Source organism: Thamnophis sirtalis, unplaced genomic scaffold (genome assembly GCF_051295495.1).
Source record: "Thamnophis sirtalis isolate CommonGarterSnake01/CBP01778 unplaced genomic scaffold, rThaSir2_p1.2 scaffold_4, whole genome shotgun sequence".
In the NCBI taxonomy this organism is placed as follows: Eukaryota; Metazoa; Chordata; class Lepidosauria; order Squamata; family Natricidae; genus Thamnophis; species Thamnophis sirtalis.
The window spans coordinates 123,569,033-123,592,591 of record NW_028261384.1 but is presented as its reverse complement, the minus strand read 5'-3'; the positions used below and the strand labels follow the sequence as shown (position 1 = coordinate 123,592,591).

Here is a 23,559-nt window from a genome sequence, read left to right as displayed (position 1 = left end):
AAGCGAGAGACTCAGGGCAGCCAAGGCCGATGGTGACCTGTGGCATGGAATTCCATGTCTGCCTCTTCAACTCCTGCATAGCAATAGCACTTAGACTTATATACCGCTTCATAGCTCTTTTAAAGCCTTTTCTGAGCGGTTTACAGAGTCAGCACATTGCCCCCAACAATCTGAGTCCTCCTTTTACCAACCTCGAAAGGACGAAAGGCTGAGTCAATCTTGAGCCGGTCAGGATCGAACTGCTGGCATTCGGCAGAATTAGCCTGCAATATTGCATTCTAACTACTGCGCCACCACATCTCTTCAGATCAGTCAACTTGGTGAAGCTTACTAGTTGGGGTGTCTCGTCTTTGGAAACGGGGACAATTCACCACAGCCAACTTGCCACAGTCAACACGCCACGACCAACTCACTTTGAGGCCATTCGACACGGCCAACTTGCCACGGGACAACTCACTGTGGAACAATTCAATTTAATTATTTAAAACAATTTAAAAATAATGTAAATTTTTGTCATTTGCATTCCGTTTTTTCTTTGGCGTCGTTTCTTTAATGATTCTATTCCACCATTTCTTTTATATTAGTGTAACTCTTGCCCCACAGAAAATTGGCCATGGCAAGTTGTCCTGTGGTTAGTTGGCGAGTTGGCCATGGTGGGCTGGCCGTGGCGATTGTCATAGACTCTCTCGTCTTAAAGGGCCCAAGTTCCTCATCCTGTTGAGGATGAAGAAAAATGCGGTCCAGATTTGATCTGCCTTGGCTAAGTATTCCTGAAGCCTCGGATTGGAATAGAAGAGCAACAGAGGACACGTTTTGCCTCCAGCTCTACCATAGCTTAAATGAAAAGGAAAAAGAATGCACATTTCATCCTTAAACTATCTTCAGGATCCCAGTTCTAGAGCTTGTGTACATTTCTCAGTGTTTTTATTTTTAAAAAGCTTTTAAAGTTCGTGGAAAGTTAATTTGCTCAAAAGAGTTTCAAACTATAGTTTTCTTGACGAAATTAGTTTTGTAGTTCTTGTCTGCGGACTGATGTGGTTTAAACTTTAGCTTTTGCTGCATCTTTCACATCTGCTGAGAGCTGTTAAGTAAAGGCAGAGATGTGCTTCGCAAAGCAAATAATCCACATCGTGTCAAAAAAGCTAGAATGTTGATTGATTTCCCACTTCATATGTTAGATTTCTGCATGCAGCCATTTCTTTGTTGAACATTCCCACACACAACTAACTTTCCCTGAGACGGTGCGGCTCAGAAACTGAGTCATCCAAGACCTTTTCTGCATGTATGAATGTTGTGGCCCTCCACCAGCCAGCAGAGCTGGCAGCAGATTCGGACAGTGAGGAGGTTGGGGAGGAACATGGGCCAGTCCTGGAGTCTGGGGAAGGCTCCGATGAGGACTCTGTGTCAGAGGCAGAGATGGAGCCAAAACCGCATGCCAGTTATCAGCTGCATTCAGAGTCAGACATCAGTGAGGCACAGCTGGAGCCTGTTCCCAGTGTGTGCATGCACAGAGTTTCTAGACGAAGGGAATACTAAAGAACTGGGGTCGACTTGGGAGTAAGGCCACAGGTGGACCTGAATGGCCCCTCCCAGAGGAAATAAAAGAGGAGTGAAAGGGGAGTGAGCTTTCAAGAAATAATTAGTTCGCTTAATTGTTTCTTGAGTCTCCAAGATTCCTAGCCAGCTTTTGAAGATATGGCCTGGCAGCTCTCCAAGCCAGATAAGGTAAATCCTCCCCCGAAAGACTGCTGGATATGAATGAGCTGAATCCCCAGTAAATTTGTCGGGATAAGGAATTTGGTTCAGGCTGTTGGGAAGCCTCGGTCAGAACAATGAAGTTGTTCGGGAAAATGAGTTGTAGACGGACCTCTCTGGTGTCTGACTGACTGAAGTTAGGTTTCATCCACTAGCTGCTAATGAACCCCTCCTTCTGTTTCCTTTTCTATCCTGTCCCATTTCTTCCTGCTGCTTGGACCCACATTTTAAAAGAAAGAAGTGCAAAATATGTGTAACATATTTACACTGAAAATATGTTAAGCTGGAAGCACCCTGTTTAGGAGACTTCTTGTGAGACGAGAACCCAAAAGCTGCCTTCTTTTTGGATTTATAATGTTTTAAATGCAGCTTTTAATGCAATACAGTGCAATAGCAGATTTGGAATTAACCTTGGAGGTCTTCTAGTCCAACCCCCTGCCTAGGCAGAAACCCTATACCATTCCAAAGAAATGGCTATCCGACATCTTCTTAAAGACTTCCAATGTTGGGGCATTCACAACTTCTAGAGGCAAGCTGTTCCACTGATTAATTGTCAGGAAATTTCTCCTCAGTTCTAAGTTGCTTCTCTCCTTGATTAGTTTCCACCTATTGCTTCTTGTTCTGCCCTCAGGTGCCTTGGATAATAGTTTGACTCCCTCTTCTTTGTGGCAACCCCTGAGATATTGGAACACTCCTATCATGTCTCCCCTAGTCCTTCTTTTCATTAAACTAGACATACCCAATTCCTGGAACCGTTCTTCATATGTTTTAGTCTCCAGTCCCCTAATCATCTTTGTTGCTTTTCTCTGCACTCTTTCTAGAGTCTCCACATCTTTTTTACATCATGGCAACCAAAACTGAATGCTGTATTCCAAGTGTGGCCTTACCAAGGCATTATAAAGTGGTATTAACACTTCACATGATCTTTATTCTATCCCTCTGTTTATGTAGCCTAGAACTGTGTTGGCTTTTTTGGCAGCTGCTGCACACTCCTGGCTCATATTTAAATGGTTGTCCACTAGGACTGCAAGATCCTTCTCACAGTTACTACTATTGAGGAAGGTATCACCTATACTGTATCTGTGCATTTCTTTTTTCTTGCCTAAATGTAGAACCTTACTCTTTTCACCATTGAATTTTATTTTATTAGATAGTGCCCAATGTTCAAGTTTGTCAAGATCCTTCTGTATCTTAAGCCTGTCTTCTGGAGTGTTGGCTATTCTTGCCAGCTTGATGACATCTGCAAATTTGATGAGTTCCCCATTTATTCCCTCATCCAAATAATTGATGAAGATGTTGAAGAGTACTGGGCCTAAAACAGAGCCTTGGGGTACTCCACTGCATACTTTCCTCCATGTAGATGCAGTTCCATTGAGGACTACACGTTGAGTGCGGTTGGTCAGCCAGTTACGAATCCATCTAGTGATGATGCTGTCCAACCCACATTCTTCTACTTTACCTAGTAGTAGATTATGGTCTACCTTATCAAATGCCTTAGTGAAGTCAAAGTAAACTACATCAATGGCATTCCTCTGATCCACTGGAAAAGAGCTGATTTAGTTCCCATCTTCAAAAAAGGGAGGAAAATAGATCCAGGAAACTACAGACCTACCAGCCTGACCTCAATGCCAAGAAAGATTCTGGAAAAGATAATCAAGCAATGAATTAGCAAACACCTAGAAGTAAACAAATAGCCAAAAGCCAACATGGGTTTGTCAAAAACAGATCATGCCAGACTAATCTTATTGCATTCTTTGATAAAGTGACAAAATTAGTGGACCAGAGGAATGCCACTGTTATTTTTCTTCTTCATTGGTTTTGTGCTAGACTTGAGCTTTTGTAATCTCATTTTTCAAAATTCCCAAGCTGCTTGAGTTGTTTTCCCCTTGAGGATTCTCATCCATGGAATTCTTCCCAAGCTCTCCCTAGGTTTCCCTAAGTCTCAATAAGTTTATTGAAATTAAAATCCACAACCCCAGTTTGACTTTGTTCTACTACTTGTGTTTGCATAATGTTGAATTCCAATATTGCATGGTTACTTGCCCCCAGGGTTCCTGTGGCTTCAACACTTTTTATCATTTCCTCTCTGTTAGTGAGAATTAAGTCCAATATGGCTGATCCCCTTGCTCCCTTCTCTACTTTTTGGGAAACAAAGTTGTCTGCTAGGTTTGTTAGGAACCTGTTGGATCTTCCACTTGCTGCAGAGTTTGTTTCCCAGTTGATGTCAGGATAGTTAAAATATCCTATTGTGGTGTGCTTCCTACCTTAGCTGACTAGAAAAAAGTTCATCTACTTCCTCTGCTTGGTTGGGTGGCCTATAGTATAGACCTATGGCAATGTCGGTTCCCCCACCCCCAACTTTAATAGTGACCCAAATGCATTCAAGATAGTTCTCATCATTGTTGTGCTCTATTTCTGTAGAGATGTAGTTATTTCTTATATATAGTGCAACTCCTCTTTTATTTGGTCTATTTCTTTTAAATAATTTAAATCCTTCTAGCTGTATGTTTCATTTGTGGGTTTCATCCCACCAAGTTTCTGTAATGGCAACAATATTGTATCTGCCCTCTTTTACTTGAATTTCTAATTCACTCTGTTTATTCCTCATACTCTGTGCATTGGTGTATAGACATTTGAGTCCATTTTGATTGACCCTATGTTTACTGTCTACATAACCTGTGTTATGCCTGACTGCCCCTATTTTCTTGCCACTTGTATGATTCATGCACATGGTATGGCACTCACTATTAAATGCTTGGTTTTGCTTGACAGCGGGAATGATAATCTTACCCGCACAAACATCTGTGTTACATGCACTGATAACCTTATGAGTTTTAGATTGCTGGGGACAGCAATGTTCTGTATCAATTAATTCTCTGTCCCCACTGTTCAGTTTAAATGTTTATCCAGAAAATCTGTGAATTTAATGCCAAGTAACTCAGTCCCTTTCTTGGATGGGTGCAAACCATCTCTTTTGTACAGTTTTTCATTGGACTAGCTGCAGGCATCATGACTAATAAAACCAAAAAAAGCTTTCCCTTTTACACCACTCCTTTAGCCACACATTAAACTCTGCTACACACTGGTCCTTCTCTTTTTGTTCCTTATATACTGGTAAAACCTCTGAAAAGATAAACCTACAACCTACACTACTAAGTTCATACCCCAAGCTCTGGAAGTCATTTAAAGTCCAGTTTTATTCATTGCTAAAAGGGGAGCAAAGGAGGGTTTGTGGACAAATATCCCGACTGGCCTCCTATGACTCAGCTGCCTCCAGGAAACTTCCCAAAGATGATTGACGTCTTCTAGGGGTAGTAGAAAGAGCTTTCCTGCTTAATTACTGCAGGTTACTTCTGCTGACTGCAGTTCAATTCTCACAGGCTCAAGATGGAGTCAGTTTTCCATCCCTCCGTAAAATGAAGATCCAGATTGTTAGGAGCAAGTTGCTGACTCTGTGTTCTGACCAAGGCTTTCCAAGAACATGAAGCAAAGTCTTTGTCCTGGCAAAAAAAAAAACCTTCTTATTAATTTACAGATACTTCTACTCATTCACAGCCAGCAAAATCTTTCAAAGGAGGATTTACGGTCACATACCTTATCTGACTTGGAGAGCTGCCAGGCTAGTATCTGTAGAACTTGGAAAGCAGCCTTGGAGAGTCAAAAACCAATTAGTGAATTAGTTGTCTCCTGCAAACTCCCCTCCCCTGTCCCTCCTCTTTATTTCCTCTGGGAGCGGCCCTTCATTGTGTGGCCTTACTCTCAAATAGACCCCTGTTCTTTAGCTGTTCCCTTCGTCTGGCAACTCTGTGCATGCACACACTGGAAACAGGCTCCAGCTGATTTGCCTCACTGATGCCTGACTCTGAAGGCAGTTGATAACGGCATTCATCACAACCTTCCTCAGACTCCAGGACTGGCTCATGTTCCTCCCCAACCTTCTTGCTGTCCGAATCTGCTGCCAGCTCCTCTGGCTGCTGGCGGGCCACAACTATCTGTAAACTGCTTAGAGAGGGCTGGACAGCACTGTGAAGCGATTTATAAGTCTTAAGTGCTGTTGCTATTTTGCATTTCTTCCGTCTGACCTTCCGTCTTGTGTCTCCTTGCAGCCAGTTCTACCTCACACGGCCGTGTGCCTGGTCTGTGGGGAGGCCGGGAAAGAGGACACCGTAGAGGGTGAAGAGGAGAAGTTCAACCTGTCACTCATGGAGTGCACCATTTGCAACGAGATTGTGCATCCAGGCTGCTTGAAGGTGAGAGAGGGGAGCCCCTGCACAGTCGCCCCCCCCCCCCCGCCACCTCAGCTCAGGAATATTTCGTGCATTCCATTCACCTGCACTGGTCTTTCTCTCTGCAGATGGGAATCGCTGAAGGGGTCATCAACAACGAAATTCCAAACTGCTGGGAATGCCCCAAGTGCAAGAGGGAAGGCAAATCAATGAAAGTATGTGATTTGTGGGTGTGGGTGTGGGTGGGTGGGTGGGTGGGTGATCCTAGAGAAGGGAGAATCAAAGAGCGGGTGGGGTAGAAGCCCCCACAGGGTCATTTGCTCTGATCCATTTGCCCTTATTTCGTGCTCTTAATTACTCACACCCGCTCCTTTCTACAATTTCCCCTTCCCCCTGATGAAGAGTAATGGTCTGTAGCTAAGACAAGTAGTCCTCTAGTTATGACTAGCCACTTAGTGACTGCTCAAAGTTACGATGGAAACCTCACCCCCCCCCCTCACCCCAAATGGTTCTTACAGCTACCACCCTTCACAGTTACGTGATCACATTATGGACACTTTCTGCCTATACCCACAATGGCCCTTTGCAGCATCCTAGAATCACGTGACCATGATTTGTTAGCCTCCCTTTTTTTTTTTTTTTTTTTTGCTGGAAACATGGTATTTTCTTCAGGTTTCTGCCAAAAAAAAGCCCCCGCCCACAGCAGACAATGACTTAACAATCCCAACAAAAAAGATTATCATCAAATGGGGGTCAGTCATGCGACAGCCTGCTTAACGACTGGCGCAACTTACGACTGTGATCCCAGGCTCAATGATGTGGTAATAAGTCAAGGACTGTCTGTAAGGATGAGGACGGTCTCTCAGAGAGACACCCCCCCCTCTGCTTACGGCCTTTGGGCAGAACAATTCGGTTGGCTCCATTCGATGTGCCGTCCAGGAAATCCCTATCTGGCCTCCTTTCCCCAGCCCTGCTGCCCAGCAGTGTTTTCGTGTCCTGAAAGCATTGGTGAGGATTGGACATGTTGGGTTAAGTCAGCGGCCCCCAATATTTTGGGCTCCAGGAACTGGTTCCATGGAGAGAGGTTTTTCCATGGACTGGAGAAGGCGTGCTTACGTGTGCTGCTTGCATCCCACGGATGGGGCATCGCTTGTTTGCACAAACCGGTTTATGGCATGCCAGGGAGTTTAGGGACCCGTGGATTAAGTCATAATATAATTGTTTGGTTTTGACTGAGCATGCCGGTGAAGGCATCCTTCCTGTGGCTTATTCATCAAAATGGGATGGGAAAATGAGAAATTACGCACAGCATGCAAGCCCATTTCTGCCTCTCTCCTATCCACCCACGCAGGATTCAGGGGACGGCACAGGGAAGCGGCGTTCGGATAATGGTGAGGAAGGGGTCCGGTGGAAGCTGACTGATGAGCCTGCTCAGAACAAGAAGAAGTTGCCACCAGCACCGCCTTTGCCCCCGCCGCCCTCCGAGGAGAGTCCGGTCCAGATGAGTGCTCACAAGCGCAAAAAGGAGCTCCCAGCCCCCGAGACGGGACCCAAGAAGAAGGTGAATTACCACGGGCTCAGCCTATGTCTCCTAGGCCCCACATGTGTCTGCAAGGCCGGGATCCTTCTCACGCCTACTCGATCTGCCCTTGTTGGACACACTTAAAACCCTCTTGACATGTGAGACTAGCCATTTCCTCAGCCCTGGGTATATTGACTGAGAGAGGATGGGCAGTGTCCTCCAAGCCATCCAGGGGAGCTGCCCAGAAGATTCTTCCTAGACCCATGATGGCGAACCTATGGCATGCATGCCAGAGGTAGCACACAGAGCCCTCTCTGCGGGCACACTGCCAGCTGCACTTCTGGTTTCCGGTGTGCACATGCATACCGGCTAGCTGGTCTTTGCGGGTGCCAGAGCGCTGGAAAACAGCCAAAAACCAAGAATGTGCCAGGCATTTTTTTGTTCAAAAAACAAGCCAGCTGATTTCTTCAGATTTCTGGTGCTCTGGCGCATAAGAAGACCAGCTGGTCGGTGTGCATGGATGTGCCGGAAACCCTGAAGACCAGCTGACCGACATGCACACGGACACCGGCCAGCTGGTCTTCGGGTTTCCGGCGCATACATGCACACGCATGCGTGTCCGTTCAGGTTTGGGCTCTCAGTGATGAAAAAGTTCACCATCACTGTCCTAGATTCCTTCTGGTCAGCCAGATGATCTCAGCAGACTTATAAGAGAGTGGGGTATAAAAGCAGCCCTCGGGAATGTGTTTGATAGTCCCAACCTCCACCACTTCACCCCAGTTGGACAACCTCCGTTACATTCTGTGGTGGTTGCTTCATTACGGCAAAGTAATTTTCTTTGACCTGTTTAGCTCTCCTTCAGCTCTGTTTTTCTTTTCCCATGTAGTCCAAAAATCCCCCTCCCCCCTTTTTAAAAAAAATCCGTCAGATCTGTGCCTGATAGGCTTCTGGGCCATCGCAAGGAGGCTTTGAAGAATCAAAGCTTTGTTCTTGTCCCTTTGTCTCCCACACCTCTGTGCCTCCTAACGATGTCACATTTTTATCACCGTGTCTACCTTACTCCCCTTCCAAAAGTTCTTGACATCTGTTACTTGGTCCCAATTAAATTATTTTCCCTTCTCTCTTCCAACTGAGGCTGTTAATTAGCAAAGCAGTTCAGGCTATGCTTTTCTGCAAAGCTTTTTTTTGTTTTGTTTGTTTGTGTGGTGGGGGTGGTGGATAAAATTTTTTGTTGGGGGAGCTGTTGGCTTGGGCAACAGAAGTTGTTATGGCATTGCTTGTTAACTGGTTTTAGCAACGCTCCTGTTGTTTTATTGCAAAACTGAATAGGCAGCATACAAATAACTGCTGGGCATCTTGGCTACTACTCGTTTTTTTCTGACCTCACCTGTTACACCTTGGTGAGCCACGTGATCAGGGGTGTTATTCATTTACTTTCCCTACCGGTTTGCAAATATGAGCGCGCGCATGCGCTTCGATTGCAGGCATGGCTTACGCGTATGTGCGCAGCTTTAAAAAAATGCCAAAAAAGGACGGCATAGAGCCAGGGCAGATGGGCGGGTTCACCTGTGATTTCCACTATTGGTTGGGGCAAACTGGTTCAAACCGGCTGAGTACCACCTCTGCACATGATGGATCCATAGCCATAGAGATCAGATGGCTAGATCCTAATTCATGGTCTTTGTGCTACTACTATTAAGGTTGATAGAATAGAATTCTTCATTGGCCAAGGGTTATTGGACACTCAAGGAATTTGTCCTTGGTGCATATGAGTGTACATAAAGAAAATAAAATACATTCATCAAGAATAAAAAGATACAACACTTAGTGATAATCAAGGTTACTAATAAGCTAATCAAATCATACTAGGAAACAATATAAATTGAAAGATACAAGCAACATGGTTATAGCCGTAAGTGGGGAAAGACGGATACTAGGAAGGAGGAGAAGAATAATAGTAATACATTCATAGTAAATTATTGACAGTGTTGTGGGAATTAGATGTTAAGCAGAGTGATGGCATTTGGGGAAAAACTGTCCTTGTGTCTAGTTCAGTGTTTCTCAACCTTGGCAACTTGAAGATGCCTGGACTTCAACTCCCAGAATTCCCCAGCCAGCATTCGCTGGCTAGGGAATTCTGGGACTTGAAGTCCAGGCATCTTCAAGTTGCCACGGTTGAGAAACACTGGTCTAGTTGTTCTGGTGTGCGGTGCCCTATAGCATCGTTTTGAGGGTAGAAGTTGAAACAATTTATGTCCAGGATGTGAGGGGCCTGTGGATATTTTCACAGCCCTCTTTTTGACTTGAGTATACAGGTCCTCAATGGGAGGCAGGTTGGTAGCAATCGTTTTTTTCTGCAGTTCTAATTATCCCTTGAAGTCTGTGTCTGCCTTGTTTGGTTGCAGAGCCAAACCAGGCAGTCATGAAGGTGCAGATGACAGACTCAGTAATTCCTCTGTAGAACTGAATCAGCAGTTCCTTGGGCAGTTTGAGCTTTCTGAGTTGGTGCAGGAAAAACATTCTTTGTTGTGCTTTTTTGGTGAAGTTTCATCAAATTCACTTGATGATGATTAAGTGAAACTTTCTGATTCTCTGAAGGAAACATGCTAACTACCCCCGGGGGGGTTATACTTACTCCTGCCTTGTGATTTTCTGCCTCTACATACAATGCAATATCCCAGTTTGTATTCCTCGTGCAAACTACATCTCTTTCTGCTCCACTTAAAAAGTAGGAATCTCTGGGATTGAGGGTGTGTTAAATGCTGTAGATTTGGGAGCCCACTCTAGGCCTTGTGCTGAAGGCCACAGTCGAACAAAAATGGTGAGACCAGGATTCCAGTTTTCCAGATTGTTTTGCTCACTTCCATCCTGGGAAAGCTCTGACAGCTCCAAAAAAAAGATGCATTGGCAAGTCATACTTTTTTTTTTTTTTTTGCCTGTACACTAAATCAGGTGTCCAACTTGGCAAGACTCGTGGAGTTTTAAAATCCCAGAATTTCTCCAGCTGGTGGAAAGACATTCTGGATCTCTGAACATTTTTAAGAGCTTAATTTGGCTCTCCAGGATGTTTTTTTTTTTTTTTACAATGTTCTCAACCCTAAGTTCCTTACTTTTGATATCCGGAAGAGGTTACTTAAAGTAATGTGCTATGGTAAAAAAAATTCTGACTGTCTTTCTTTCTTTCTCTTTCCAGTTGAAAGGTACCCGGGAAAAACATTTGAAAAAGGTGAGTGGTTTGGCTTTTTCCCCTCCCCTGGCTGGATTTCATTATGCAAGAAGGGCCTGTGGATAAGATGCCAAGAAAGGGGGGGGGGGAAGCTACCACAAAAAAAAAGAAATGGAGGCAGGTCATGAATCCATCTGAGCTGCCTCTATCCTCCACCAGTATGACTGTCTCTAAAAGTAGTCCTCGACTTACAGCCACAATTTTCTGTTGCTAAGCAAGACAGCTGTTAAGTGAGTAATTCACTTTACAACTGTGGCAGGAAATGTTGCAAAATGGGACCAAAATCACTTAACAACTGTCTTGCTTAGTCACACAGTCGTTAAGTGAACCCGGTTTCCCCATCGACTTTGCTGGTCAGAAGGACGCAAAAGGTGATTGGGGGACACCATGACACAGCATCCGTCATAAACACATGTCAGCTGCCAAGCATCCAAATTTTGATCACGTGACCACAGGGATGCTGCAACAGTCGTAAGTGTGAAAAGTCCCTTTTTTCCCCCAGTGCCATTGTAAGTTTGGCCACTAAACAGTTGGTTATAAATTGAGGACTACGTGTACAAGATGTGCTTAGATGACATTCATCAGCTTTGCACTTACATATTGTTCACTGGATTGGACCATAAGAAGGCTGAGTGTTAAAGAATGGAGGCCTTTGAACTATGACGCTGGAGAAGACTCCTGCGAGTCCCTTGGACTGCCAGGCGATCCAACCGGTCAGTCCTAGAGGAGATCAACCCTGACTGCTCTTTAGAAGGCCAGATCCTGAAGAGGAAACTCAAATACTTTGGCCACCTAATGAGAAGGAAGGACTCACTGGAGAAGAGCCTCATGCTGGGAACGATTGAGGGGCAAAAGAAGAAGGGGACGAGAGAGAATGAAGTGGCTGGGTGGAGTCACCGAAGCAGTCAGGGTGAGCTTAAATGGTCTCCAGGGGATGGCAGAGGACAGGAAGGCCTGGAGGAACGTTGTCCATGGGGCCGCGATGGATCGGACACGGCTTCGCAACTAACAACAACAGTGGTTCACTGCCTGATCTTGCTGGGGCTAATCAAAGTAGGAATTAAGTACAGGTCTTCTTCGACTTAAGAACAGTTCACATAGTGACCGTTCAAAGTGACACTGGAAAAAAAGGACTCAGACCGTTTTTCACACTTATGACCGTTGCAGCCTCCCTTGGTCACGTGATTTACATTCGGATGCTTGACAACCGACTCACGTGTATGGCGGTCTCAGTGTCCCGGGGTTATGTCATTCCCAATTGCAACCTTCTAGCAAGCAAAGTCAATGGGTTAACCGGGTTGACATTAACAACGGCGTTACTAATTTAACAGCTGCAGTGATTCACTTAAGCAAACGTGGCGAGAGAGGTCGTAAAACGGGGCAAAACTCACTTAACAAATTTATCACTCGGCAATATACATTTTGGGCTCAATTGTGGTTGTAAGTTGAGGACTACCTGTAGGCCAGGAAGCTGAGGGAGACTGCAGTACGTTGTGGTTGTCCTCCAGGCGGATCATTGCCAGAGTGATATTTACTCTCATGGCATCCACGAGTCCCTCCCACTCTATTCATTTAAAAAAAAAAATGTATTAAGTAATGGTTAGCATCTCCTTGCCAATTCTTTTTTTTTAACTTTGGCCCTTTTCCCAAGAACTGAGTCATCAAAAGATGTCTTTATTTGTGCGCTGGAAAGATCAAAAGCAACCTGCACTACCCTTGAAGGCCACCAGGGGTCCCCGGATTCCGTCCTGGTCACTGTCGCAGGGCGAGCGCCAAGCCGAGCCCCTTTTTGGCAGCTGCGTGTAAGAAGCTGATTGGCACCTCTCACTCACCCTTCTCATCTGCTTTTTACTTTTCTTTTTTTCCCCTTCGCTCAGCCCATTTCACTTGTGCGTTTACTTTTGTTTTAAGGGAGCCGAGCAACCGCTTGATGGAAACAAATTGGATTCCATGCAGACCTGGAGTCGCATGGGTGGTGGTGACTTTGAGGTGAAGGGGGCCATCTCCCACCCGTCTATTCACCTGAGCCAGATCACAGCCAGTGACTTAGAGGTGAGCCTGGAGGGAGGGGATCAGCTCATGCCCTTGGCACAAACTGCGCCCTTACATATAAGACCTTGGTAAATCTGGGGAAAGAGAGGTTAGCTGTATTCACACAGCACTCTAAGCCAGCAACACCCCCCCCCCCCCAATATTTTGGGCGCCAGGAACTGGTTCCGTGAAGAGAGGTTTTTCCACGGACTGGAGGGAACATGGTTTTGTATACTGCCTGCAATGTGGTACATGCACGGATGGGGCTTCGCTCGTTTGCACACCCCGGTTTCTGGCATGCTGGGGATTGTTGCTTCGTAGCCCAGGGTTGGGGATCCCTGCCCTAAATCACAATCCAGTTCATTTTGCGTTGGCACAGCAAGTCGGGCAAACCTAACCAGGTAAAATTTACAAAAGCAAACTCCTTTAGTTGATCAATTGCAATGATTTATTACTTTGAAAGCAGGTTTTATCCTGAACGGCTTCGGAAGGGGCAGGGGTGAAATTCAGCAGATTCTAGAGAACCGGTAGCGGAAATTTTGAGTAGTTTGGAGAACCGGCAAATACCACGTCTGGCAGGCCCCAGTGTGGGGTGGGAATGGAGATTTTGCAATATCCTTCGCCCAGGAGTAGGGAGGGAATGGGGATTTTGCAGTATCTTTCCCCTGCCACGACCACTAAGCCACGCCCACAGAACTGGTATTTTTAAAAAATTGCATTTCACCACTGGAATAGACCTCAGCCGCTTGACCGTGTCAACAGAAAGGAAATGTTTCGGCTCATAGGTGGTGGCTGGAGAAGAGTAGAAAGAGCAGATTTGAGCCACTTGTATTCTTCCATAGTGTCCACTGCCCCCTTTGCAAAATGACCGCTTGGCTACCAGGCTGGGCAACCTTCAGTGTGTTCTGACCGAGGCTTCCCAAGAGCACGAAACAAACTCCTTGACCCAGCAAAAACCCATTTTATTAATTTACTGGGGATTCTTCTCATTCACATCCAGCAAAGGATCCTTTCAAGGAAAGATTTACGGTCACAGACCTTATCTGGCTTGGAGAGCTGCCAGGCCGATATCTGCAAAACCTGGCAAGGAGTCTGGGAGAGTCACGAACCAAGTGAGCGGACTAAATGTCTCCTGCAAACTCCACTCCCCTTTGGCTCCTCTTTTATTTCCTCTGGGAGGGGCCATTCATCCTCCCCCTGTGGCCTTTCTCCCAAGCCGACCCCTGTTCTTTAGCTGTTTCCTTCATCTGGCATGTGCACCCTGGGAATCGGCTCCAGCTGTTCCTCTGCCTCACTGATGTCTGAAAACAGCTGATAACTGTCTGACGGCTCTGTCCCCCTCTCTGCCTCTGACACACAGCCCTCATCAGAGCCTTCCCCAGACTCCAGGACTTGCCCATGTTCCTCCCCAACCTCCTCACTGTCCGAATGTGCTGCCAGCTCCACTAGCCACTGGCAGGCCACAACACAGTGTTTGAGGGCACATATGTTCTTGTGACCTTGGTCCACCTGTGATCATTCCTTGTCTTGCACCATGTAAAGAGTGTGCGTTTGGCACCCAAAGGTTTGCTTTCAGTACTGTCTTAAAAGAGGGGTCAAAGTTGCCCTGTGTTCATTCCTCCTCCTTGCCTTGGGTTGGCCTGGCAGGATGGGCTATTTTCTTTTCCGGCCTGCTTTGCAGGGGTGTGATTCTGCTTAGCTTTATTGAGCCATGTTGCTTGGGTTTGACTTAGCCTTTTGGGGACCCCCCCTGGCAAGTCCACATTATTCATCTCCACATGGTTTGGAAAGGAGATTTTGAGAGGTTTTGTCTGTCTTTTTTTTTTTAAACTGGCGGGGGGGGGGGTATCTTTTGAAGCTTCACACGACTGTCTGCCTGTCTTTCCGATCTGGCTAGTTGGGTTTGAAGGCTGTGGCTGCCCACTTCTGGTTTGTGGATAGAGCCGAGGTGGCGTAGTGGTTAAATGCAGCACTGCAGGCTACCTCAGCTGACTGCAGTTCTGCAGTTCGGCTGTTCAAATCTCACCGGCTCAAGGTTGACTCAGCCTTCCATCCTTCCGAGATGGGTAAAATGAGGATTGTTGGGAGCAATATGCTGACTCTGTAAACCGCTTAGAGAGGGCTGAAAGCCCTATGAAGCGGTATATAAGTCTAACTGCTATTGCTATGTTGCGTATGAACCCATCCAGCTGTGGTTTGTTTAACCAGTTGTGCTAAGAGTACAGGGTTGATTCCAGTAGCTATTCAAGATTCACACATCTCTGGTTCCGATGCTTCCACCATGCTGTTGCTCACCGCATTCTGATCAAGGAACTAGAATAGGGGGGTTAGATATGTATATCTATGACTTAGACACCTTTCAATGGGGGTCAGTTTTTCATGCTCTGCCCCACTTTACTTGGGCATCTAGAAGAAGCTGTAGTCATGTAAAAGGGGCTGTTTGTAGCACTAGCTATTCTGGAAATAAGAAGAATGAATGCTATAACAGAGTTGGAAGGGACTTTGTAGGTCATCTAGTCCCACCCCCTGTCCAAGCAGGAGGCCCCACACCATTTCTGACAGATGGCAGTCCAGTCTTTTCTTGAAAGCTTCCAGTGATGAAGCTCCCACAATTCCGAAGGCAAGTTCTGTTCCATTGGTTGATTGTTTTCACTGTCAGAAAAATTCTCCTTATTTCTAGCTTGAATCTCTCCTTGATCATATTCCACCCATTATTTCTTGCCTGGTCTTCAGGTGCCTTGGAAAATAGGTTGACAACCCCCTCCTCTCTGACAGCTCCTCAAATATTGGAACACTGCTATCGTGTCTCCCCTGGTCCTTCTCTTTACGAGTCTAGCCATAACCAGTTCCTGTAACTGTTCTTTATATGTTTTAGCTTCCAGTCCCTTAATCATCTTGGTTGCTCTTCTCTGCATTCTTTCTCAATAAACTTTTTATAGTGTGGTGACCAAAACTGGATGTAGTATTGCTATGATGAGCCCCTTTCTCAGGATCTGGCCAGCATCCTGCTGAATGATCTCAAAGTGGGCATAGAAGCATCAGAAAGAATTGCTTCTTGAAGGACATCAAGGATAGAAGCATCTTTATTTTTATTTTTAATCAAATTTATATGGCTGCCGATCTTACAGAAAGTGTCTCCCGAGTACACAAATACACAAAATCGGTGAAATAAAATTTTAGCCTGTAGGAGAACAGCATGATTTTCACACGCTTTTGATTTATAATTTCTCTACCATAATAAACCCTTCAGGCAGGCCATAACATATCAAAAACATTTTTTTAAAGCCCATTTCTTGGCCTTCACGCTGTTCCTGTCTGCTATTAGCTTTAACAATTGCCTGCTGCTTTTAAAAGTTGAGCTCTGGGAAATTGCAGGCAGTTTTGTTTATTTCAAAGTTATCTTTATTTTACTTTTCTACCATATGCTCCCCTTACAGATCTGATCAATCAGAATTAAAGGATGCTGTTTGCTTGGCAGTCCCACACATTCTTGGTAGCCTTGACTATCTAGCCATGAACTGTGGTTAGCATATTTAGAGAATTAATTAAAACTTGCCTTCTTCACATGCTGGAAATTTTTGCTTATCAAGTGGGTTGATAATGTGGCATAAAAATCAAAAGAAGTGTGGATGAGGCTTGGCCGAAGCACAGTGGTATTATCTCTGTGTGTGTTTGTGTGTGTTTTGCTGGGAAGGGCGTGTGGTTTATATGAACTAGTCTAAGGACAACAAAGATACTATGAATAGAATAGAATAGAAAATATGGAATGGAATATGTTTGTTTGTATGTTTGAATGTTTATTTCATTTGTATGCTGCCCTTTTCCCCCGAAGGGGGACTCAGTGCGGCTCACAACTCAAACCAGGGAAGGGGGGATACAGACAAATTAACAACAACACAAAACAATACATAATTTAAAAACACGCAACAATCATACCATTCGAGATAGGGGCAACGGTAGAATAGAATAGAAAATATGAATGGAATGGAGATGGAATGGAATTGAATAAAATAGACTATAAAAGAACAGAATTCTTTATTGGCCAACTGTGATTGGACACACAAGGAATTTGTCTTTGGTGCATAAGTTCTCAGTGTACATAAAAGAAAAGGTACATTCATCACGAATCATAAGATTCAGCACTTAATGATAGTCATAGGGTACAAACAAGCAATCAAATCATACTAGGAAACAATATGAATCATAAGGATACAAGCCACCAAGTTACAGTCCTGCAGTCATAAGTGGGGGGAGATGGGTGATAGGAACGATGAGAAGACTAATAGTATTGCAGCCTTAGTGAATGGTTTGACAGTGGTGAGGGAATTATTTGTTTAGCAGAGTGATGGTGTTTGGAGGAGAAAAAAAACTGTTCTTGTGTCTTGGCAGTACTCTATATATCATCATTATGAGGGTGAGGAGTTGAAGCAATTTATGTCCAGGATGTGAGGGGTCTGTAGATATTTTCACAGCCCACTTTTTGACTCCTGCAGTTTATAGGTCCTCAAAGGAAGGCAGGTTGGTAGCAATTGTTTAAGAGTCCAAATTTCTAGTTTTAATTTTGCTGGCTACCTTAAGGACAAAAACATTCAGAAGGAAGATTTAAGACGTTATAAGCTGTTTCCCTATCCTGGGGTTGTCCTCTCCCCCCTCTTCCCAATATGGCTGTAACCGTATTAGTTGAGGAGAGGCACAGATGCTGTCAGCTACAAGGGGGAGGTAAGGTTGCAAAAAGCCAAATTAAGCAGTTATAAGTAATCTGTGACTTACCACCACAATCGAACCCAAAATTTCTGATGCTGCCAAGTCCAATGGCTAAGTGAGATTTCCCCCATTGTGTGACCTTTTTCTCACCACAGTTAAGTGAATTGCTGCAGTCGTTCACGGTTGTAAAGTGAATCTGGCTTCCCCATTGATTTTGCTTGTCAGAAGGTTGCAAAACGTGATCACATGACCCCCGGGACATTGCAGCCATCATAAATGTGAGTCAATGGCCAAATGTGTGAATTTTGATCATGTGACCCCGGGGATGCTGCAATGGCCATAAGCATGAAAAAAATGGTCATGTCATAAGTCACTGCACTGCCTTTATAACGGTCACTAAACGGACAGCTGTAAGTCGAGGACGGGCCTGTATTGAAATAGGTTGTGAGGTTTTTCACCACGCTCTTTCCTTTCCTGCCAGAAACCAAAGGGACCACCGGGGCCTTTGGAGCCCTCCGCCCAGACAGACAAGTCCCATCAGCGGGAGAAGTTGGAGCGCTTCAAGCAGATGTGCCAGATGTTGGAGCGGGTGAAGAACAGCAGCAGTTCCAGTTCCAGTTCAGACTCGGATTCTGACACGGATTCACGGGGCTCCGACGGTTCCAGCGGAGGGGTGTCGAGCCGAGCCAACTCCCCAACCACCCGTTCGCAGCGCTTGGCAGCCCTGGGCTTCAGTGCCAGTGAGGACGAGGAGGACGAGGAGGAGGACGAAGAGGAGGGCGGGCGGCGCAACGGCAGCTCGGAGACGACGCGTAATGGGAAGCAGCCCAAACCTCGGGGGAACTCTCAGGAGAAGGAGAACAATCATCGCCCGTCCAGCAGGGGGAGCGAGCGGGCCAAGCAGCAGGCGGGAGGCCGGAAAGCCGGCCGGCCCGCTGGACAGACGGGACTCCGCATGGTAGCCCGGACTCAGTTTCTGAACTGGCCTTTGGTGCCATCCCCTCCCAAGCCGCTACTGCAGCTGGAGAGGCACGTGATCCGGCCTCCCCCGGACAGCCCTGAACCCGACTCCCTGCCCTTGGACAGCGGCTCTGACCATATCGTGCAGCGGGACATTTGGTTGGCCGTCTTCCAGTACCTCAGCTATCGGGAGCTTTGCGTTTGCATGAGGGTGTGCCGGACATGGAGCCGTTGGTGAGTGCATGGGTGGGCGGGCAGGATAGCGGAGAGGTTGGCCTGGCCAGCTAGAGAAGTAACAGAGGTGGGGAACAACATTGTGGACTCCGCGGTCAGCTAAGAGGGGGAAAGAGGCCATGGGATCAAATTTGACGCCTGTCTCCTGGCCCATCTCCTTGCAATGAACATCAGACCTCAGAGCTGTCTTGATCTGCTTCGTTTGGTCAGGCTTCCTTCCAGAGAGAGATGAGCCTCGGGTTCAACAAGCACATTCTGTGAACGGAGAGGAGGGGGAGGAAAAAAATGGCAATGTGTATAGCAACAGCACTTAGACTTATATACTGCTTCACAGTACTTCACAGCCCTCTCTAAGCGGTTTACAGAGTCATGATATTTGCTCCCAACAATCTGGGTCCTCATTTTACTCACCTCGGAAGGATGGAAGGCGGGAGTCAACCTTCAGCCTGGTGAGGCTCAAAATGCAGCCAGCAGTCAGCAAAAGTAGCTTGCAGTACTGCACTCTAACCACTGTACCCCCACAGCTCATATACCCAGGAATCCATGACGAGGCCAACTGTTAATGGGATTAAAAACTCACAAATGAAGGCGAATAACACGTGTCCCAGGATAATGTTGAGGGTCAGTTACAGGGACCAGAGGTTTACTCTTCCGAGCTTTCTGACTCGTGCTGGAGCTCATCCTCAGGTGAACAGAAAGGTGATGAGCTCCAGCCCGAGTTCTAAAGCTCAGAAGACTAAACCTATGGTCCCGGAGATCGACCCTAGTTGGATCCTTCAATATTAAAAACTTGTTGTAGCAATTAACATGGAGGTTACAGAGGCACAATTTAGACCAGTGGTAGTCAACCTGGTCCCTACCGCCCACTAGTGGGCGTTCCAGCTTTCATGGCGAGCGGTAGGGGTATTGTCCGATACTGAAGCACTTTCCCTTTTTTTTTATTTAATTGACTTAAAAAAAAAAATTCATAGCATTATTTAAAAATTTCCGTTAGGTTTTCATAAAATCACCATTATTGTGGAACTGGTGGGCGGTTAGAAAATTTTACTACTAACAGAGATACAAAAGTGGGCGGTAGGTATAAAAAGGTTGACTACCCCTGATTTAGAAACGCATGCACCGGGGAGTCCTGCCCTGTACATCTCTGCAAGTTAGTCCCTGAGCTGTTTGTCACGTGTGACATGCATCATGTCACGTGTGACGCTCGTCATTCTCCTCCCTAAATATCAGGAAATCGCCCCTTATTCAGGCACCGCCGTCTTTGTACGGAATGAGTTCTCTCCGTATTGCAAAACCTCGAGGCTCAGGCAGCATGTCAGCGTTGAAGACTTTATTTCTATAATCATATGTCATAAAATATAAATGCTTCTGCTCCAGCTTGACTTCAACAGCGTCATACAAATAGATAAGAAGGCAGTCTTTCGTGTACCTGCCTCTGAATAACTTTGTGCTCCCTCAGAATATAGTATGCTTATTAATGAAATCAAAGCTTTAATTGAGGGAGACGTAACTTTTACGCAGGTGGCTCTGTTTGCATTTTGAATAGCATGTCAGAGACCACACACCCCAGGAAGAGATGGGGCCAGGACAAAAGTTACTGATAATTTAAAGAAAAAATTTTTTTTATGGGTAATGTATTTATTTTGTACATTTCATTAGATTGATTCGACCATTACAAACGCATGGGAGACTATAACCATATTAAAAGTGTATTAAAACCAGGGGTGGGATTGAAAATTTTTAGCAACCGGTTCCCTGCCTATTTGCTGGGTGGGTGTGGCCATGGAGCTTGGCCTACTCAGCCTCCTGCCCCACGGTGGCGGGGGTGTGTGTTATTGCCCTCCCCAGGCTCCGAAGGCTTTCCTTGAGCCTCTGGGAGGACGAAAGTGGCCTCCTCCAGGCTCCAGAGGCCCTCAGGAGGCCAGAAACAGGCCCGTTTCCAGACTTCCAGGAGGCCCATTTTTCTCCCACCCAGAGTTGCCGTGCAGGCCCTGCACTTACCTGGCATGATGAATGGGCCACATGGATACTACGGGGGTGGGGTGGGCCAGCCAGTCCTTCCAACTACCGGTTCGGGGAATCAGATGCAAAATTAGCGTCCAGTTTGTCCAAACCGGCTAAATCCCACCCCTGATTAAAACACGTATATACATGCACACATACATACATACATACACACACACACACACACACACACATATACACATACATACACACACACACACACACGTCATATCTCTGGGGTGCTTTGATTTGGATTCTGCTGCTGAGGAATCAGAAATGCAGGGAGTCCTTGACTTACAGCAGTTCATTTAGTGACCGTTCAAAGTTACAATGGCACTGAAAAAAGGGACCGTCGGCCATTATTCACAGTTACGAACTTTGCAGCCTCTCCATGATTGTGCGATCCAAATCCAGATGCTTGGCAGGCATATTTATGACTGTGACTGTGTCTCAAAGGTCACATGATCAACTTTTGTGCCCTCCTGCCGAGTCCATGGGGAAGCCAGATTCACTTAACGACCAGTGTATCAACTTAATCAGTTGCTGTGAGTCACTTAACAACTGTGGCAAGAAAGGTTGTAAAATGGGAAGGGGGGAAGTCACTTAACAAATGTCTCTCTTAACAATAGACATTTTGGGCCCCATTGTGGTTGTAAGTCGAGGACTACCTGTAATTCTTTCCAGCTCTCATGATTCCGTGAATCATTGTTTCCTTTTGGCCATCCTTCCCTCCTCCCAGGTGCTGTGACAAGAGGCTTTGGACGTACATTGATTTGAGCCATCGGAAATCTATCACTCCCTCCATGCTGAGCGGAATCATCCGAAGGCAGCCAGCCAGTCTTGATCTGAGCTGGACCAACATCTCCAAGAAGCAGCTAATGTGGCTCCTGAACAGGTTGCAAGGTATTTGGAGGTTGAATTGGAGAGGGGGAGGGGGAGGCTTAAGGGAGACAGAGATGAAACAGTAGCCAATGCTTCCTTCTTTGGAGCACTTATATTTTATTTCCAAATCCAGAAATCCTGTTGTTCAAAGGTTTGACATGTTGTGGCCCACCAACAGAGCTTGCAGCAGATTCGGACAGTGAGAAGGTTGGGGAGGAACATGGGCCAGTCCTGGAGTCTGGGGAAGGCTCTGATGAGGGCCCTGTGTCAGAGGCAGAGAGGGGGACAGAGCCGTCAGACAGTTATCAGTTGCTTTCAGACATCCGTGAGGCAGAGGAACAGCTGGAGCCTGTTCCCATGTGCGCATGCGCAGAGTTGCCAGACAAAAGCAACAGCTAAAGAACGGGTTGACTTGGGAGTAAGGCCACAGGTAGATGATGAATGGCTCCTCCCAGAGAAAATAAAAGAGGAGCGAAAAGGGAGTGGAGTTTGCAGAAGACAATTAGTTCGCTCACTTGGTTTGTGACACTCTTGAGCCTCCTTGCCAAGTTTTGCAGATATCAGCCTGTTAGCTCTCCAAGCCAGATAAGGTCTGTGACTGTAAATCCTCCCTTGAAAGACTTTGCTGGATGTGAATGGGCAGAATTCACTGTAAATTAATAAAAGGGTTTTTTTGTTGGGACAAGGAGTTTTGTTCATGCTCTTGGGAAGCCTCGGTCAGAACATGACAATTCTGCAAAACTCCCAGATATCCCCCAGAGATGAGAACCCACTCATTACATAAATACAAAAAAGTCCTGGCCAAAATCATTACTTGACTTAGAACCATTTGTTTAGTGGTTGTTTTAAGTAACAACAGCACTGGGAAAAGTAATTTATGATGGGTTTTCTCACAACAACCATTGCCACGTCCATGTGATCAAAATTTGGATGCTTGGCATTTGTCTCATAATTATGACTGTTGCGTGTCCAGAGGTTCTGTGATCCCTTTTTGCAACCTTCTGACAAGCAAAGTCAGTGGGGAAGCCAGATTTACTTAGCGAACGTGTCACTAACTTAATAGCTGCAGTGATTCACTTAACAACTGTGGCAAGGAAGGTTGTAACAAGGGGCAAAATTTATTTAGCGAATGTCTCGCTTAGCAACAAATTTTGGGCTCCATTGCAGTTGTAAGTCGAGGACTAGCTAGAGTGAAGCCAAATCTCACCAGATTTGAATTCCATTTAGAGCAAGGGTGTGTTTGAACCCAGAAATGCAAATTCCAAAGGTTATTCCAGAGAATTCAATTCTGCATATTTATTTAAGGAAAAGTGAATGCAGTAGCTTTGTTTCAACCTTGAGAACAAAGTTCTCAAGGCTCCCTCTCTTTAAGTTGGCTTAACCCCTTAGGATTGGGGGAGACATTCGCAGCCTGAAGACCCTGCACTTAGTGTTAATCTGGATGTACGAAAAGGTACCGTATTTTTCACAGTATAAAATGCTTCAAAGTATAAGCCGCACCTAGCTTTTGGAGAGGAAAACATGGCAGAAAATAATCTGCCTCGGCCTCCCAGCAATTTGCCTCCTTGCGGCAAACAGCCCGTTTCAGTTTTAGCACAGCCTGATTAGCACAAGTAGCTGGTTGTCGGTTGGATCAGCCTCCTGACCATCAGCTCTTTCAGGTTGCAGGGATTGCCATTGCCTATTGCTGCCTCGGTGCACTCCATTTTTGGCCTCTGCATCCCATTTTCAGCCACCGCGCACCACGCTTTCTGAGCGTTCCAGACAGCGGAGATTAGAATGGGCGGAAAATGGGGAACGCGGAGGCTGAAAACAGGGTGCACAAAGGCCAAACATGGGATGCAGAGGCCAAAAATGGGAAACCCAGAGGCAGCAATAGGCAATCTCTGAAACAGCTGATGGTTGGGAGGCTGATCCAACCAACAATCAGCTGCTTGTGCTAATCAGGCTTTGCTGAAACTGAAACAGGCTGTTTGCTGTTCGCTGCAAGGAGGCAAATTGCTGGGAGGCAGAGG

The 23,559-nt window shown here is 45.9% G+C and overlaps 1 protein-coding gene across 2 annotated transcripts in view; it reads left to right on the top strand.

The window, feature by feature from the left end:
• FBXL19 (F-box and leucine rich repeat protein 19) overlaps positions 1–23,559 on the top strand; it is a 44,039-nt gene that overhangs the window by 9,765 nt on the left and 10,715 nt on the right. For both annotated transcript variants that reach the window (XM_087714100.1, XM_087714101.1), the window contains 7 exons: positions 5,862–6,005; positions 6,110–6,196; positions 7,333–7,542; positions 10,697–10,729; positions 12,641–12,781; positions 17,946–18,658; positions 21,402–21,565. In XM_087714100.1, coding sequence (XP_087570226.1) covers positions 5,862–6,005; positions 6,110–6,196; positions 7,333–7,542; positions 10,697–10,729; positions 12,641–12,781; positions 17,946–18,658; positions 21,402–21,565 — 1,492 coding nt within the window. The remainder of the gene's footprint in view (positions 1–5,861; positions 6,006–6,109; positions 6,197–7,332; positions 7,543–10,696; positions 10,730–12,640; positions 12,782–17,945; positions 18,659–21,401; positions 21,566–23,559) is intronic.